We start from the raw sequence: 15886 nt of genomic DNA, 5'->3' as shown, positions 1-15886 counted from the left end.
CTGGACTCAAACTTAGAGAGATCCACCTGCCTCTGCCTCCCTAGTGCTGGAATTAAAGGTGTGCACCACCACCGCCTGGGTGCACATTCTTTTTGATTCTTGATGTTTACCTTTTCTGTTCTTGCTTACCTCCTTATCTCTAACACACATACACAGAGCTTTTCTGTAAACTCAGAGTTATATTGCCTGGGAAGTTTGAAATTTTTTTTTTTTTTTTGCTCTGGAACGCTTTTCTGACATAAAATATCTGCAGCCTAGTCACATTTTCTGGTGTGTATTGTAGTAACATTCAACATGACACAGTGAACTTCGGATGCTTTGAAGCACTGGTTTATAATTGACCTATAATAGTACAACTTCCAAAACTTTAAAAAGCTCACACTCTGGTTTTGTTTTACATTGAAATAGAATTACTATTTCTATTATCTGAAGTTAACTTGAGTTCCAAAAATCTAAAGTGACTTTTTGGTCCAAGTCAGCTATTCATGCTTTCCTTTCGTCTCACTGGCACAGACGATTTAAATAGGCAGACTTCCCTGGTTTTTGTGATTTGGACATACCCAAGTAAATGAGGAGACTCTGAATGAGCCAACAGGTGCTTGGTCTCCCGCTCTGCTTCCTTGGATTTCAGAACTATTAGTTCAATGTAATTAGTGCAACACTGAGAGGGCTCAGGTGTTTGAGTGGAGTTACTGGCAAGGGCCTTTGGTTTTCCGTTGCCTTTGCCTTTGTACTTTGTACTTCTCTCGTTTTTAATCAATGGAGCCTGGTCAGATTAAGTGAAGTGTTGCCCTTCTTCCTGTGACTTGTGCTTACCATGAGAATTACTTGAAATGCTCTCTAGAATGTTGCTTTGTGATAGTAGGTATATATGCAGGGACTTAGCATGTTTTTTTGCTTTCTTCCATTAAATTATTGATTCTCACTGTTTAGCTATCATCAACGATCCATTCCAGTATGAATTAGTATTTCTGGGATACTAGGAAAGTACTTGAGTAGCTAGTCCAACTTGTGCTTGCTGCCCGATGAAATCTTTGGCAATAAAGCATTCCAAATATAAGTTAGTTCAGCTCTGGTTAAAGACTTCTTTCTGAATAGCAGCAACAGAAACAGCAGTGCATTCTTTCTGTTCTCCTTTCTTGAAAACTAAAAGCCACTCTATGGGACAATTCATATCTCAGAGTTCTCTCTTCTCGCTTCTACAGGACGGTGGCATCCCGTGCTAAAGTGACGGCTGATTGGGTTTCAGAAGGTGGAGTGCTGCTGATGGGGTATGAAATGTACAGGCTGCTCACTCTGAAGAAGTCCTTTGCCACAGGTAGACCCAAGAAAACCAAGAAACGCTCTCACCCTGTCATTATTGATCTGGATGAAGAAGATCGACAGCAGGAGTTCCGCAGAGGTGGGTGGCTTTTCCTGGACACACTCCTCTGGTATGTCAGGGCAGAATTGGCCAAAAGTACCAGTTAGGTGTGAAGTGAGTTGTTAGCATAAACCAGGAAGCTGGGTGGGCCCACCTCCAGCACCTTTCAGAAAGAGCTACATTTCTGCAAGCCACACTCGGGCTCAGGGGACTCTCCCGTCTTTGTGTCTCTATTTGATTTACAAGACAGTTGGGAAAGTAACTACTGCTGTTACCACTTCATAGAGATATTATAGGAAAGTATTAAGAAAACCTAAATGGCTTATATTATTCATTTAAGGGTGGGACATGATGGTGTACATCTTTAAATCCCAGCACTTGAGAGGCAGGGACAGGCACATCTCTTGAGTTTGAGGCTGTCCTTTCTACATAGCGAGTTCCAGGCCAGCTGGAGCTACACATTGAGACCCTGTCTCAAAACAAATAAAACAAAAGAAACAAACAAAAAATCCTCTAAGGCTAATATAAAGACAGAAGAGTAATATTTGTGAATTTATAAAAAAATAATGATCTGGCCGGGTGATGGTGGCCTTTAATCCCAGCACTCGGGAGGCAGAGGCAGGCGGATCTCTGTGAGTTCGAGACCAGCCTGGTCTACAGAGCTAGTTCCAGGACAGGCTCACAGAGAAACCCTGTCTCGAAAAACCAAAAAAAAAAAAAAAAAGTAATGATCTCTGTTGCTACTCATAGTTCTGTCTTTGACTATTTATTATTATTATTATTATCTGTAGAGATGTTTCAGTGGTTAAGAGCAGAGGATCCGGGTTGTTCCCAGCACCCATACGGTGGTTCACAGCCATCTTCAACTCTAGTTCCAGGGGATTAGATGCCCTCTTCTGACCTCTACAGGCCCCAAGTGTGCACATGGTACACAGACAGGCATCCATACAAGCACACATAAATAAAATAAAATGAATACATCTAATAAAATTAAAACTTAAAAAATAATTTTTTGCTAATTCTTTGAGAATTTTATACAATGTATTTTGGTCATATTCAGCCTCCTCTAACTCCTCCCAGACCTGCTTTCTCAGCCCTCACATCCCTACCCGGCCTACTTTGAGTTTTCTATCCCAGAAACTCAAATTCAGTTTATGTTGCTCAACGGCTACTGAATACCAATAGCTCCTCAGCTAGTGTTGGGATTCCTGCCCAAATTTCCTCTCTATGCTGGGATTTTTCCTGGCGTGAACTTGCTCAGGTTTTGTGCGTGCTGCTGTGATAACTAGGAGTCCTGTGTCCAGCTGCACTGTTGTATCCAGAAGACACTGGTTCTTTGAAGTTGTCCACTACCTCTGCCTCTTACAGTCCTACTGCCCTCTCTTCCACAGAGACCTCTGTGTGTGCATGCAATATGTGCATTCTAATTATGGATGAGCACACTACAGTTTCTTATTCTCTTTGTGCTGACCCATTGTGGGTCCTCATGTTAATTGCCTTCTATAAGGAGAAGCGTCTCTGATGAGGATGAGTGATGGATATCTATTCAATTTTTTGTTGTTGTTGTTGTTTTGTTTTGTAAGTCTTCATTCTGTGAGATTATGTCTGATCTAGGTTTCCTTCTGTGGTGGATAGAGCTGGGGTGAATATGCCATTTAGCAGGGATGGGTGGAATAACTGTGAGAAGACTGTCCTAGCTCCTGTCATCTAGCCTTTAGAAGGATCCAAAATGTTGGATGGTGAGAGCCCATGACATATTTTTAACCCTAGGCTCACAATTTGTGACGACCCCCCTCTCTGTTGTCCAATAGATTTGAGACCCAGGATTGCAAGTAATTTTTACTTTTAGCTTGAAAAAAAGATTTAAAGTGAATAAGTAAAATAAGGAGAAGAATGAGGATAAGAAGATATAAATGCAAGAGTCAGTGGCCAGGTTAGCATCACATTAAACACGTAAGAGCTTGTCTGGCTGGTTCCCTTTTACCAATGGGGGCTGACTCTTGCTTCCCTGCTTCCTTCATTTCTTCTGTCTCTTCCAGGGTTCTCCCCTACTTCTCATATTATTGACTAAGAGCAGACCCTCTCACCCTCTGATTCCGGATCCTCTTCCCTCCTTAGAGTTTGAGAAAGCCTTATGCCGCCCTGGTCCTGATGTGGTGATCTGTGACGAGGGCCACCGCATCAAAAATTGCCAAGCCAGCACCTCACAGGCTCTGAAGAATATACGTTCTCGTCGGCGGGTAGTGCTGACTGGGTACCCTCTACAGAACAACCTCATTGAGTACTGGTGCATGGTGGACTTTGTGCGCCCAGATTTCCTTGGTACTCGCCAGGAGTTCAGCAACATGTTTGAACGCCCTATCCTGAACGGGCAGTGTATTGACAGCACACCTCAGGATGTCCGCCTCATGCGCTACCGGAGCCATGTTTTGCACAGCCTCCTGGAGGGCTTTGTGCAGAGGTGAGAGTTTGTTTTCTGAATCTTTAGAGGGATAGAGGACATGCCAAAGCTATTATGAAGGGGAAATGTTACCACTGGAGGTCCCTTCGTAGTGGACCAGCAATAAAACTAAATAACTGACAGATGATGGCTATACCGTTTCTAGTCTGTGAAAGTTTGGCCTATAAGCACTTCACTCAAAAGTTGTCTTTGTTGAATGAATATCTCCTGGCACTCAGGAAGATGAGGTAGGTGAGTTTGAGGCCAGCCTGGGCTACATAGCAAGCTCATACCATTGTTATCTAAAGTTGCTAAAAATACCTGTTTTAACCTTTTAAATAAATAAGAATGAACCAGCATTCTGCTGACTTTGATAAAAGGATAAATATGATTCTAGGGTATTGCTTTACCTGTTTCAGCCTCACAAGTTTATGTAAGGCAGCCCTAAAACAGCTAGCTCTTCATTTCCTCCTGGTAGGATGACAGATGTGGAAAAAGGTCAGAGAGGCGTCCTTGAGTTGGGGCGTGAATCTAGAGTTCCTTTGGCCTTAATTACCCGGTTAGTTATGACTTGGGATGGGTGTTACTTTGTCTGAACCACCCTGCTCTAACACAGGAATGCATTGCATGTTGAGAGATTTCTAGAAGATGGCGTGGCAAGAGTGCAAGACTTTGTTTTTATCCTGTGCTGACCCATCCTGGCCACAGTTCTTGGCTATGCCTCCTATAGGCCACTTCTGATCTTTGTGCCTCTGTAGGAGAGGCCATACTGTATTGAAGATTCACCTCCCTGCCAAAGAAGAGAATGTGATCCTGGTGCGGCTTTCTCAGATCCAGCGAGATTTGTACACACAATTCATGGACCGTTTCCGGGACTGTGGTAGCAGTGGCTGGTTGGGGCTGAATCCTCTGAAGGCTTTCTGTGTGTGCTGCAAGGTGAGTGGAGGCCTCAGGGAAGATGGATCAGAGCTAAGTAAGGGTCCACGTGATGCTGAAGATGTTTCTCTGAGGTCAGGTGATGTTTTTCAATCTTATTTGGAGTATCACTACATAGTTAAGGTTATCTTGAAGTTCATATCTTCTGACTCAACCTCCTGAATGTGGGGATTACTGGTATGTGCCACCATACCTGGCAATGGAGGGGATTTCAAAGTATCTCTTTTGTTTGTTTTTTGAGACAGGATCTTGCCATATTATCTGATTGACCTTAAACTCTTGGCAATCCTCTTGCCTCAGGCTTCCAAGTGTGTGGATTATAAGCAAGTATCATGACACATGGCTTTAAAAATACTGCTTTTGTAGCCTCTGTCCTGACCAAAGCCAAAAAACAAAAGTGAAAATGCTCTCGTGATAGATAGTGCCATGGCTTATAGCATTCTTTCTCCTTTGCCAGGAATTCTGAACTTTTCCTGAAATCACATTTTAGTCAGATACCTTTTTTTTTTTCATAGGGAGGGTTAATTTTGTTTTGTAAAGTATTGAATATAGCCATACAATGAAAACAAAACATTCTTTCCCTGTTTAAAAATGAAATACTCGTGACACAGACTTTTTGATTATAAACCAAGCACACTGGCATTTCCTATTCCTGTGTCATGGTCATCAGAGCTAGCAGTGAAATTGCAAGTTCTTTGACTTTGAATGATTTGGGGGTACATTAATTTTGGGTATGTAATGTGAGTTGTAGCAGCTGTTTATTTGAGCATGTTTCCATACTCCTTGGAATGTTCTCTGGTCTATACTCTTTCTTCCTTTGTTTAACTTTAGATCTGGAACCATCCTGATGTTCTATATGAAGCCCTTCAGAAGGAAAACCTAGCCAATGAGCAGGACCTAGATGTGGAAGAGCTTGGCTCAGCAGGGACCAGTGCCCGTTGCCCACCACAGGGCACAAAAGTCAAGGGAGAAGATAGCACCCTGGCTTCCTCCATGGGAGAAACAACCAATAGCAAGTTCCTACAGGGAGTTGGCTTTAACCCTTTTCAGGAGCGAGGCAATAACATTGTTACATATGAATGGGTGAGTCAAATAGTCTTCATAGCTATAAACTGCTTCTGAGGAGGGACGGTCATGACCAATCTGGAGAAAGAATAGTGTGCACAGCGCACTGCACTGCTGTTCTGTACAGAAAATGCTGAAGGTAGTCAGTGGCCACTGCCTTACAGGGGGACTTTTATTCTACTCATCCAGCCGCAGACCTGCTCCAATTCTCTCTTTTGCAGGCCAAGGATCTTCTGACTAATTACCAGACTGGAGTCTTAGAAAACTCTCCCAAGATGGTACTGCTTTTCCACCTGATTGAAGAAAGTGTGAAGCTTGGGGACAAGATCCTTGTCTTTAGGTAAGAAGAGAATTGAGGCTTGGTGTCTACAGGAAGGATGAATACAGCATCTATGCAGTGAAACCATCTAGCCTCATAGCTGCACCTTGCCTTTTCCAATGCTCTATAACCAAGCACTTGGAGGTAGAGCTTTCTTGCCTCTCAGCACCCAGGTTTTTGTTTGTTTGTTTGTTTGTTTGTTTTACTTTAACATTAGAAATCATATTCTGGATATTCTAGTCCTTCAGACTGTGTCCCAGACCAAACCTGGCTACTTTTTATTTATTTTTTTTAACATTTATTTGTGTATTTGTTTACTCATTTATGTATAAAATTTTTATTTTACTTTAAATTTGTGGTGCTGGGAGTTGAACCTGGGACCTCATGCACATTAGGCAAGCACTCTAGCATTGAGATTAGACTTGACAACAAATGCCTTTACCTGCTGAACTCTCTTATCAGCTCTGTTTAGGTTTTTGAGACAGGGCTCATAAAGCCAGGCTGGTTTGAGTGTTTGATTCCTTGCTGAGTGGTGGAGCTATAGGGTTGTGCCACCACCCCTGACATTACTTTTTAAAATTTTGATACAGAGTCTTTTTACTGAGGTCCCTGGACTGGGCTGGAATTTACTCCAAAGCCTAGGCTGGCCTTGAATTTGTGTTCCTTCCTTGAAGGTGAGATTACCAAGCCCAACTAGTTTTTACACTTCAGTCTATAGAAAGAAATACAAAAAATAACGAGTATATTTGGTTAGTCGGATGTGGTGGCTTTTAATCCCAGCACCTAGGAGACAAGAGCTAGGTGGATCTCTGTGAGTTCCAGGACAACCAGGGCTATGCGAGAAACCCTGTCTCAAACAAAACAAAACAAAAGGCAAACCTGCTAAAAGGCTAGATGTGTCTACAAAACCTAAAATGTTTGCTGTTTTGCCCTTTATAGAGCACACTTGCTGACCCTTTTATTCCCCTCCCTCCTTTTTAAAATAAGGTTTTTACATTGAAGGCCAAGTAAGTGGTGTGATATGCACTATAGTCACACTCTAGGTTTGGCTGGGGCTTTGAGTCTCATCAAAACCTGACTATATACAAGGAAACAGGCATACAGTAGATTGTTTCTGACCACATTGTGACCCTAGAGCCTGATTTGGGAGCCAGTTGAGGGCTTCCACTGTGACAGTCGGTTTCAGACTTGTTCCCTGATGTTGAAATATGGAGCGGCGGCAGAGCTGCGTCCCCAACACCCCAGCCGCCTGCTAGCTTATGCCCGAAATAACAACACACAAACTGTATTCATTTAAAGAACTGCTTGGCCCATGAACTCTAGCCCTTACAGGCCAATTCTCGCACCTGGACTAGCCCATTTCTAATGATCTGTGTAAGCACCCCAAGGTGCGCTTACCGGGAAGATTCTAGCCTAAGTCCATCTGGGTTGCAGCTGCCTGGGAGAGCTGAGCATGGCGTCTCTGCTCCAGCAGAGCTGTCGGGTCTCTCTGGGAGCAGAGCAGAGTCTGACCTCACTTCCTCTTCCGCCCAGAATTCTATTCTGTTTCCTCCTCCCATCTATGCTCTAAGCTAAGCCAAGCAGTTTCTTTATTGCTCAGCCAATGAAATCAACAGATTGATATATGACACTCCCACATCACCCTGATTTTACATACTGCATTTCAAGAACCCAGCTCTCTGAAGATTTTGAAAACAGTCAGATGGATCCATCTTCATAGTAAGATGCTTAAGATTGCCTGTGACCCACAGTTAGACTAATTTGTATCTCATGTGGTGTTGGATTTGCACTACCAAATACGGCTGAACCCCAGAATTTTCAATGGAGAGATTAAGAAATCAGAGAAATAATGGTTTTGTTTGTTTGGTTGGTTGGTTGGTTTTCTGTTTTGTTTTGTTTTTATGGGTTGGTGGTAATAAGTATATAGATAACGGCTCCTGTTATGAGTTGAGGATAGTATCCTTGGTTGTTCTTAGTGCAGCTTCATCTTATAGAGAGTAGGTTGTGGGAGCTCTACTTAGAAGGTCGCATGCGAGTGTTAAGGGCAAGAGTCCTTGGTTTTGGGAGCCATCTGAATGACTTTTTCTCTTTCAGCCAGAGCCTTTCTACCTTGGCTCTCATCGAGGAGTTCCTAGGGAAACGAGACGTGCCCTGTCTGCCTGGTGCTGAAGGGCAAGGAACACAGAAGTGGGTTCGAAATGTCAGCTACTTCCGTGAGTTTACTGTTGCATTGTTTCTGGAGTCTTACCAAGATCTATTTAAGGGCTTCCTCTTTCTCTCTTTTTTCTCTTGTCCAACTCCATTCTTTTTCAAGTGTATAGAAATATGTGATTAGCCAAGAAATAGGGCGTTACTGAAAGGTAGCTTCTAAGAAAGAACCACTACTGGGCTGGAGAGATGGCCCAACTGCTTGGATTACAGACATGTGTGACAATGCCTGTCTCAAAACTGGGTTCTAAAAAGGGCAGAGTCACTGTGTGGGGGTGGCTAGAGGAGCCTTAGGTGGAAAATGGAAGAGTTTGAAAGTTTAGAACTATTTGGCCTAGTGACTATCCAGGTCAGAGTGAGCACAAACCTAGATCACACTTTCTCTGTGGGGGAGCTAAATACCCCCAAGGAGATGAAAAGTTTGGGAGTTTGTATGTGGGAGAAAAAAAACTTTTTTCAGATGTGTAATTTATAGGTACACATAACCATGTATACCTTCTATCTGTAATTTTAATATTTCATGAAAGATACAGTATGGTTGAGAAAAAGTGTCTAAAAGTAAGTAGTAATAAAAAATGAAAGTTGAGAAATATTGCTCTACCTTGTTAGCATTTGACCTAGACTTTCGCTATAGATGTCTAACCTGTGTGTTGTAGGATATTCAGTAATATCTGTATTTTTTTCCAACTAGATGTCAGTAGCATCTTCAATTTTGAGAACTAAAAATGCCTCCAGTCATTGCCAGACTGTTCCCTGGGGGTAGGAGAGTGGAGGAATAACCCTTTGAGAACCACTGGCCTAAGAAATGATTTAGAGAAATGAAGGTTCATAGCTTGTGTTTTCTATAGGATTGTCCAATGAGACAGTGGTCAGCTGTGCTTCAGTATTACAAAACTCAGGTTGGAAAGTAAGTTGGGGTCCTGATTGAAGACACTAATACTAGGCAACTAAAATGTCTGTTTCCTATAGTAGTAATTCAGTTCCCTGGCTGGTATCTGAGATCCTTGATTTGTCGTTTCCCCAATTTAACAAATGTTGCCACCTTTTCTTTTATGCTGCTTTCTAAGTGACAGTGATTTCTTCCACTTGTGAACTTTTGTCTTTTTATTCTTAATGAGTGGCATTGCTTCAAGTCTTTTTCTTTCTCCTTTCCCTCCCTCCCTCCCTCCCTCCTTCCCTCCCTCCCTCCCTCCCTCCCTTCCGTTTGCAAGTTCTTAACATCAAGAGCTTAAAAATAAAAAAATGAAAAGCTGGTGTCTTGTGTCTGGTAGCACATAACCTATAAACACAGCATTTAGAGGCTGAGGTAAGGGGTTGTGAGGTGAAAGCTAGCCTGGACTATTTAAAAAGTGTTTAAAAAGAACAAAAGTCTTAAGGAAGAGGAGTGGTGGAAGAATGTTGTCCTTATTAAAATACAAAATTCTTGGTGTTCCTGCACGCACAGGGTGAGTCAGTCTTTTCTAAGTTCCTAGATGAGTCTTGTGCACGCCTAAGTCTGGAGACGCTATCCTTAGAATTCACTAGAGGAGAAAAACATGCTTTATAGGTTTCTTGTTGTTGTTTTGGTTTTTTGTTTTTGTTTGTTTGGTTTTTTTGTTTGTTTGTTTTTGAGGTAGGGTTTCTCTATGTAGACAGGTAGGCTGACCTTAAACTCAGAGATCCACCTGCTTCCAAATGCTGGTATTAAAGGCACGCGCCGCCACCACCCAGCTGTATTTTATAGTTTTGTGTTACATGTGAGAGTTACTTGATTATACTTTCACAGTGCTGATGTCTAGGCTTCATCATAGACCCATGGTTTGCCCAGTGGGTAGATGTTTTGTTTTGTTTTAAAAACATTTGCAGGGTTGCAGAGATGGCTGAGTGGCTAAGAGCTCATGCTGCTTGCTCTTACAGAGGACCAGAATTCAGATCTTACCGTCCATGTTAATCAGGTCACAAATATCTATAGCTCCAGCTCCTAGGGAATCTAATGCCTGCAGCCTCTTCAGGCACCTGTACCTGTGCGCATGCATGCACGCACGCACACACACGCATACCTACACACAGAAACATATATAATTAAAAATAAAATACATAACTAAAAAAAACAAACATTCGTGCAGTGGCTTTGCTGAATTTCTCTGCCCTCATCTATTCTTTTTTGTTTGTTTGTTTTCTTCCTAGGGCTAGATGGTAGCACCCCTGCCTTTGAGAGAGAGCGGCTCATTAATCAGTTCAATGATCCCAGCAACCTCACCACCTGGCTGTTTCTTCTTTCCACAAGGTGAGTGGAGTCTGTAAGGGGATGATGGTGTAATTTGCCATCTGGGCAGGTACCTCAAAGTCTCATCTAAGTCAGAGAAGAGATATGCTCGGTCTTTAATTTGTTTCTGAGGTCAGAAGTGGACCCCAGGAAAAGTTGTTGTGAAGGTAGTCATGAGGGTGTTGTACAGCTCTCTGAGATCTTCATAAATGGTTGTCGTGATTTGATTTTCTCTCAGGAGTGTTTTATGGTAAGGAGTGCTTTGTTACATTAGATAATGTAATATAATGTAAATAAAGATGCTTTTAAAAGTGCCCAATCTCAGCAACCAGGTGGCAGAAGGCTTATGAGTCAGGCCAGCCTGACTTCTGTCAATGAGTGCTGCTTCGAAACAAAACAAACCAAAATAACTTGAAAGTGTAGTGTGACTGTAAAAGGTTGATGTTTTTGGTTCACAACTGGTATGCTAATGGTTCTGTTGATTTCTACTAACAGTGTTTAACAGCGTATAGGTTCTTTTTCATTGAAATAAGATCTCATGTAGCCCTGCTGGTCTTCTCTAGCTCCTGATCTTCCTGCCTGTGATGCCATATATTGGAATTCCCAGTCGATATGAGTCTTTCATCCCCCTTGGGTATTAAAGTAAAAGCACTGGAAACATTTTGTGTACAGACATTTCTTCTTACTAAGGGACAGCGCTCTGGAGCTACTGTGTGGTGCTTTACCTTTTACAGAGGGATGGAGAGCTATAGACACTGTTGTATTGGGCTGAAGGGCACACTTTTCAACGCTTGAGGAACAAGCATAGTGTTTGTCAGGTCAACAAAATTCTTGAATTTATTTTGCTTAAGAGGAATGTTGGGGTAGGAGTCACAGAAGGCAAAGCTTACTAGAAAACCACCTTTAAGACTATGGTTGTTGGCTTATGTCTTCAAGGGCCGGATGCTTGGGTGTGAATCTGATTGGTGCCAACAGAGTGGTGGTATTTGATGCTTCCTGGAACCCTTGCCACGATGCTCAGGCAGTATGTCGGGTATACCGTTATGGCCAGAAAAAGCCCTGTCACATCTATCGCCTTGTGGCTGATTATACTCTTGAAAAGAAGATCTATGACCGGCAGATTTCCAAGCAGGGCATGTCAGGTGGGCGATTTTCCAGGCTATTCCAGATATGTTTCTATACCAGCTGCTATCCTATAAGCAATCAAGGGTGTGGGGGAGGGTCAGGGCATGGGAATACATAGAATGCCAGAAGATCCTCCTGTATCATTCTAGTTCAGGTCACTAAGGAGATTGTCCTCATATTGGGAAAAGTAAGTTTAATAAGAGGAGTCAGTAGTTTTCTCTTCTGTGATTTGTCCATTTCACCAGGGCCCTCAGCCTGTTTGACTTTTGTGTGTGAAAGACTTCCTTATTGTCAGTTGAGCCACTGTCTCTCTGCTGACCTATGTAGCTAGTGGTGTGTTCAGTCTTCTTTGACGTGTGCTGACTTTGTTCTTACCTTTTTCTTATAGACCGGGTAGTGGATGACCTAAACCCAATGCTGAACTTCACCAGGAAGGAAGTGGAAAACCTGCTGCACTTTGTTGAGAAGGAGCCAGCTCCCCAGACATCTTTGGATATAAAGGGGATCAAGGAGTCAGTCTTGCAGCTTGCCTGTCTGAAGTACCCTCACCTCATCACCAAGGTAAGTACCTGATATACATGACATCCTTGGTATGGCGGACTCAGTCAGTGAAGACTTGTTTGGCAAACCTGCTTCCTTCTGAAGTAGTGGTTCATGCACACACTGTACTAAAGTGATTCTTTTGCTGACCCTACCTACCTCCACACCTTATCTAGTCTTTGGAGTGTTGAGCTTAGTCAGTCATTCCAAAAATCTGATCACTGTGAATCTCCCTGACGGAAGGAGGAGGAAGTTCTGAATGCAGATGAATTCTCTGAACTCTCTATTCTTTTGGTAGGGAGTATGAACTTGGGCATTTGCAACTGATACTAGGTTAGAGCTGTGGACTATACTTATTTTTTATTTATGTATATATGTATTTATCTTTAAATTATTTATTGATTTTATTTCATGTGTATTGGTGTTTTTGTCTACATGTATGTCTGTGTGAGGGTATTGGGTTTCCTGGAACTGGAGTTACAGACAATTGTGAGCTGCCATGTAGGTGCTGGGAATTAAACCTGGGTCCTCTGGAAGAGCAGTTAATGTTCTTAACTGCTGAGCCTTCTCTCCAGCCCCTATTTGTTTATTTTTTAAGATTTATTTTTACTTTAGTTTTGTATATGTATATATCTTTGTGAGTATGTGCATGTGAGTGCAGGTGCCTATGGAGCCCAGAGGTGTTGAATCTCCCGGATGGAGCTAGAGTTAGAGGAGGTTGTGAGCTGCCCATCATGGGTACTGGGTACTGAATTTGTGTCCTCTGCAAGAGTAGTGTGTGCTCTTACTCTTAACCACGAGTCATCTCTCCAGCCTCCTTTTGAATTTTGAAAAGTGTGTGTGTGTGTGTGTGTGTGTGTGTGTGTATTTACATATGCGTGTGGAAGTAAGAGAACAATTTTGTAAATTTTGTAGAGTTGATTCTCTTTCTCCCTGTATGTGTATTCTGGAAATTGAAATCATGTCACCAGGATATAGCTCACTAGTCCATGAACTAGACTCTTGACAGAACCTGCTTGCCTATAACGCTTTTTGCCAGTGTTGGAGACAGCCAACTAACTTCTTTTTGGTTCCAAAATAAGACTCACTGTACATCAGTTGTATTTGCACAAAGGCTGGTAATTAGAGGGCTGGAGAGATGGCTCAGCGGTTAAGAGCATTGCCTGCTCTTCCAAAGGTCCTGAGTTCAATTCCCAGCAACCACATGGTGGCTCACAACCATCTGAAATGAGATCTGATGCCCTCTTCTGGCCTACAGGCAGACACACAGACACAATATTGTATACATAATAAATAAATAAATATTTAAAAAAAAAAAAAAAAAAAACAAAGACTGGTAATTAAACCCAAATGTTCTCTGTCTCCAGGAGCCTTTTGAGCACGAATCATTGCTCCTCAACCGAAAGGATCACAAGCTGACCAAAGCTGAGAAGAAAGCAGCAAAAAAAAGCTATGAGGAGGACAAGCGTACATCAGTACCGTATACTCGCCCATCGTATGCGCAGTATTACCCTGCCAGTGACCAGAGCCTGACCAGCATCCCTGCCTTCAGTCAGAGGAACTGGTGAGTTGCTGAAAGAAGAGAGTCTGGCTGGTCTAGACACAATTACTTTCATTCAGTTCCTGTTCACCTAAAGGGAGAACGTACAGCCTGCTCTTGGGCTACTATGCAAAGAAGGTCCCACTCTAGTGTCAGGTGTCAAAGCCACTCAGCAGCCCACATGTTCTAAATGGCTCTAGTTTTGATGACCTTGGCTGGAGAAATGAGCTATTGATTTTGCCACTCAGCAGAACCCTTCTGGTAGAATGGTATAAAACGGTTGTTTTATGGGGCAAACTTTAAGTCACATGGGAATGTATATGCCAACCCCAGAGGGTGTCTTCCTCATACATCAAGACCAAAGATAAAGACTTCAGGAAGCTTATTGACAAGTAGGGTTGGTGAGATGTTCAGCAGAGAGAATACTCTCTTTCCAAGCCTGAGGTCCTGAGTTCAATTCCTAGAACCTACACGTAAGAGGAGGAGAAAATTGATTCTACATAGAGCTGTCCTCTAACTTCCACACACATGCCTTGGCAAGATTGCATCCACACACACCAAATACATACATGCTCAATAATTTTTTCCCTCATTGTTTATTGGCAATTTACTATGTGCAAAGCATTCACACATGGCCTAGCAGAGTGCATTTAAGTTCAAAGAATCAATAGACCCATTCCAAATCAAGTGTAGGAAAAAGCACACGATGATCAAATGTCTTTAGATAGGAATGTCAACAAGTATAATGAATTTTTAAAAGCTTAGCAAAAGGAAATTTCTTCACATGCTATCAGAAAAGCAAATGCGGAGGTGCATGCCTGTAATCCCAGCACTCAGAATGTAGAGGCAGGAGGAGAAATTTAAGGTTATCCTTGGTGAGTTTAAGGCTAGCCAGGAGTATATTAAGTGGTGGCAATGGGAAGAAGACAGGGGTGGGGCACACGGCAGCAGGGGGCAACAGGCATACATGCAGGTGTAGAGAGGGAAATCTTGATCTCAAATCAGGAGTAATAACTTTGTCACGTACCATCCAGGTGAAAGGTGAACTAGGAAAAACATACTAGTGACCTTATGTGATATTATAGTACCATCATATAGAAGTCTGGCTTTGGGCAAGGGCTTTGGTTGCTACTGCTTTTGTGTGGTGGTCATAACCAGAGAGACATTATGGAGACTGACACAGCTAGGAGCCAGGAGGAGCATCATGAAAAGTAATTTGGAGTAGAGAGGGGCATCTGCATAACTTACTGAAGTTTGAGGTTTGAGAGAGAATCAGAGAGTGAGAAATGATGCCTAAAGTGGGGATAGGTGATCGCTGATGATCACCTGAACATACGGCATCACATAGGTGAGTGAGTCAGGATAAATTTTGCCCTTCAGATTTCAACTTAAATGGTATCATGAGCCTGCCTTTCCTTTTTATATTTTTGTAACATCTCATCTTCCCTTTAGATCTAGTTCCCGATGTAGATAGTCTAATTTCTAGAGAAGCAGATATACCTTCTATTTCTGAAAGGCTTCACTCCACTAACATCTGACTACTTATCTCTGGAAATGACCTCTTCTTTCTCTGCTATGGTATCTCAGTCATGCCTCTAGGCTTCTTTAGAATTGATTAGAGTCTGCGTGTTCTTCTGATGCTGTTCTCAGCAATAGTTAAGGGTGAAGGGCTTGGCAGTTTATAGTAGCTCAGTGGCTGTTCTGTCCAACTCTGAAAATGTGCCTTTTTTTTTTTCCTGCAGGCAACCAACACTGAAGGGTGATGAAAAGCCTGTGGCCAGTGTTCGTCCTGTACAGTCCACCCCCATCCCCATGATGCCCCGGCATGTCCCACTCGGTGGCAGTGTAAGCTCTGCCTCCAGCACAAATCCATCTATGAACTTTCCCATCAACTACTTGCAGCGGGCAGGAGTCCTTGTGCAGAAAGTGGTCACCACGACAGGTTGGGAATTTCTACTTTCTGTTCTGGGGATATTGTTTCTGTCTGTCTGTCTATCTATCTATCATCTGTCTTTTTAAATTAGCTCTTCTTTTTTCTGAATATTAAAGTTTTATTTGTGTGTATGGGTGTTTTGCTTGTGTGTATGTAAATGTACCCCATGTGC

At 42.5% G+C, this 15886-nt stretch overlaps 1 protein-coding gene across 1 annotated transcript in view; it reads left to right on the top strand.

Moving 5' to 3' along the window:
* Rad54l2 (RAD54 like 2) overlaps positions 1–15886 on the top strand; it is a 92326-nt gene that overhangs the window by 65927 nt on the left and 10513 nt on the right. The window contains exons 9-19 of the mRNA XM_050139676.1: positions 1206–1402; positions 3482–3824; positions 4562–4739; positions 5571–5822; positions 6026–6144; positions 8218–8336; positions 10498–10597; positions 11513–11718; positions 12090–12262; positions 13609–13805; positions 15524–15723. Of these exons, the coding sequence (XP_049995633.1) occupies positions 1206–1402; positions 3482–3824; positions 4562–4739; positions 5571–5822; positions 6026–6144; positions 8218–8336; positions 10498–10597; positions 11513–11718; positions 12090–12262; positions 13609–13805; positions 15524–15723 (2084 nt within the window). The remainder of the gene's footprint in view (positions 1–1205; positions 1403–3481; positions 3825–4561; positions 4740–5570; positions 5823–6025; positions 6145–8217; positions 8337–10497; positions 10598–11512; positions 11719–12089; positions 12263–13608; positions 13806–15523; positions 15724–15886) is intronic.

Source organism: Alexandromys fortis, unplaced genomic scaffold (genome assembly GCF_014885135.2).
Source record: "Alexandromys fortis isolate MF-2015 unplaced genomic scaffold, M_Fortis_MF-2015_v1.1 scaffold_36, whole genome shotgun sequence".
Lineage (NCBI taxonomy): Eukaryota > Metazoa > Chordata > Mammalia > Rodentia > Cricetidae > Alexandromys > Alexandromys fortis.
Note: the sequence above shows the minus strand (reverse complement) of the source record. Positions and strands in the feature narration are given on the sequence as shown.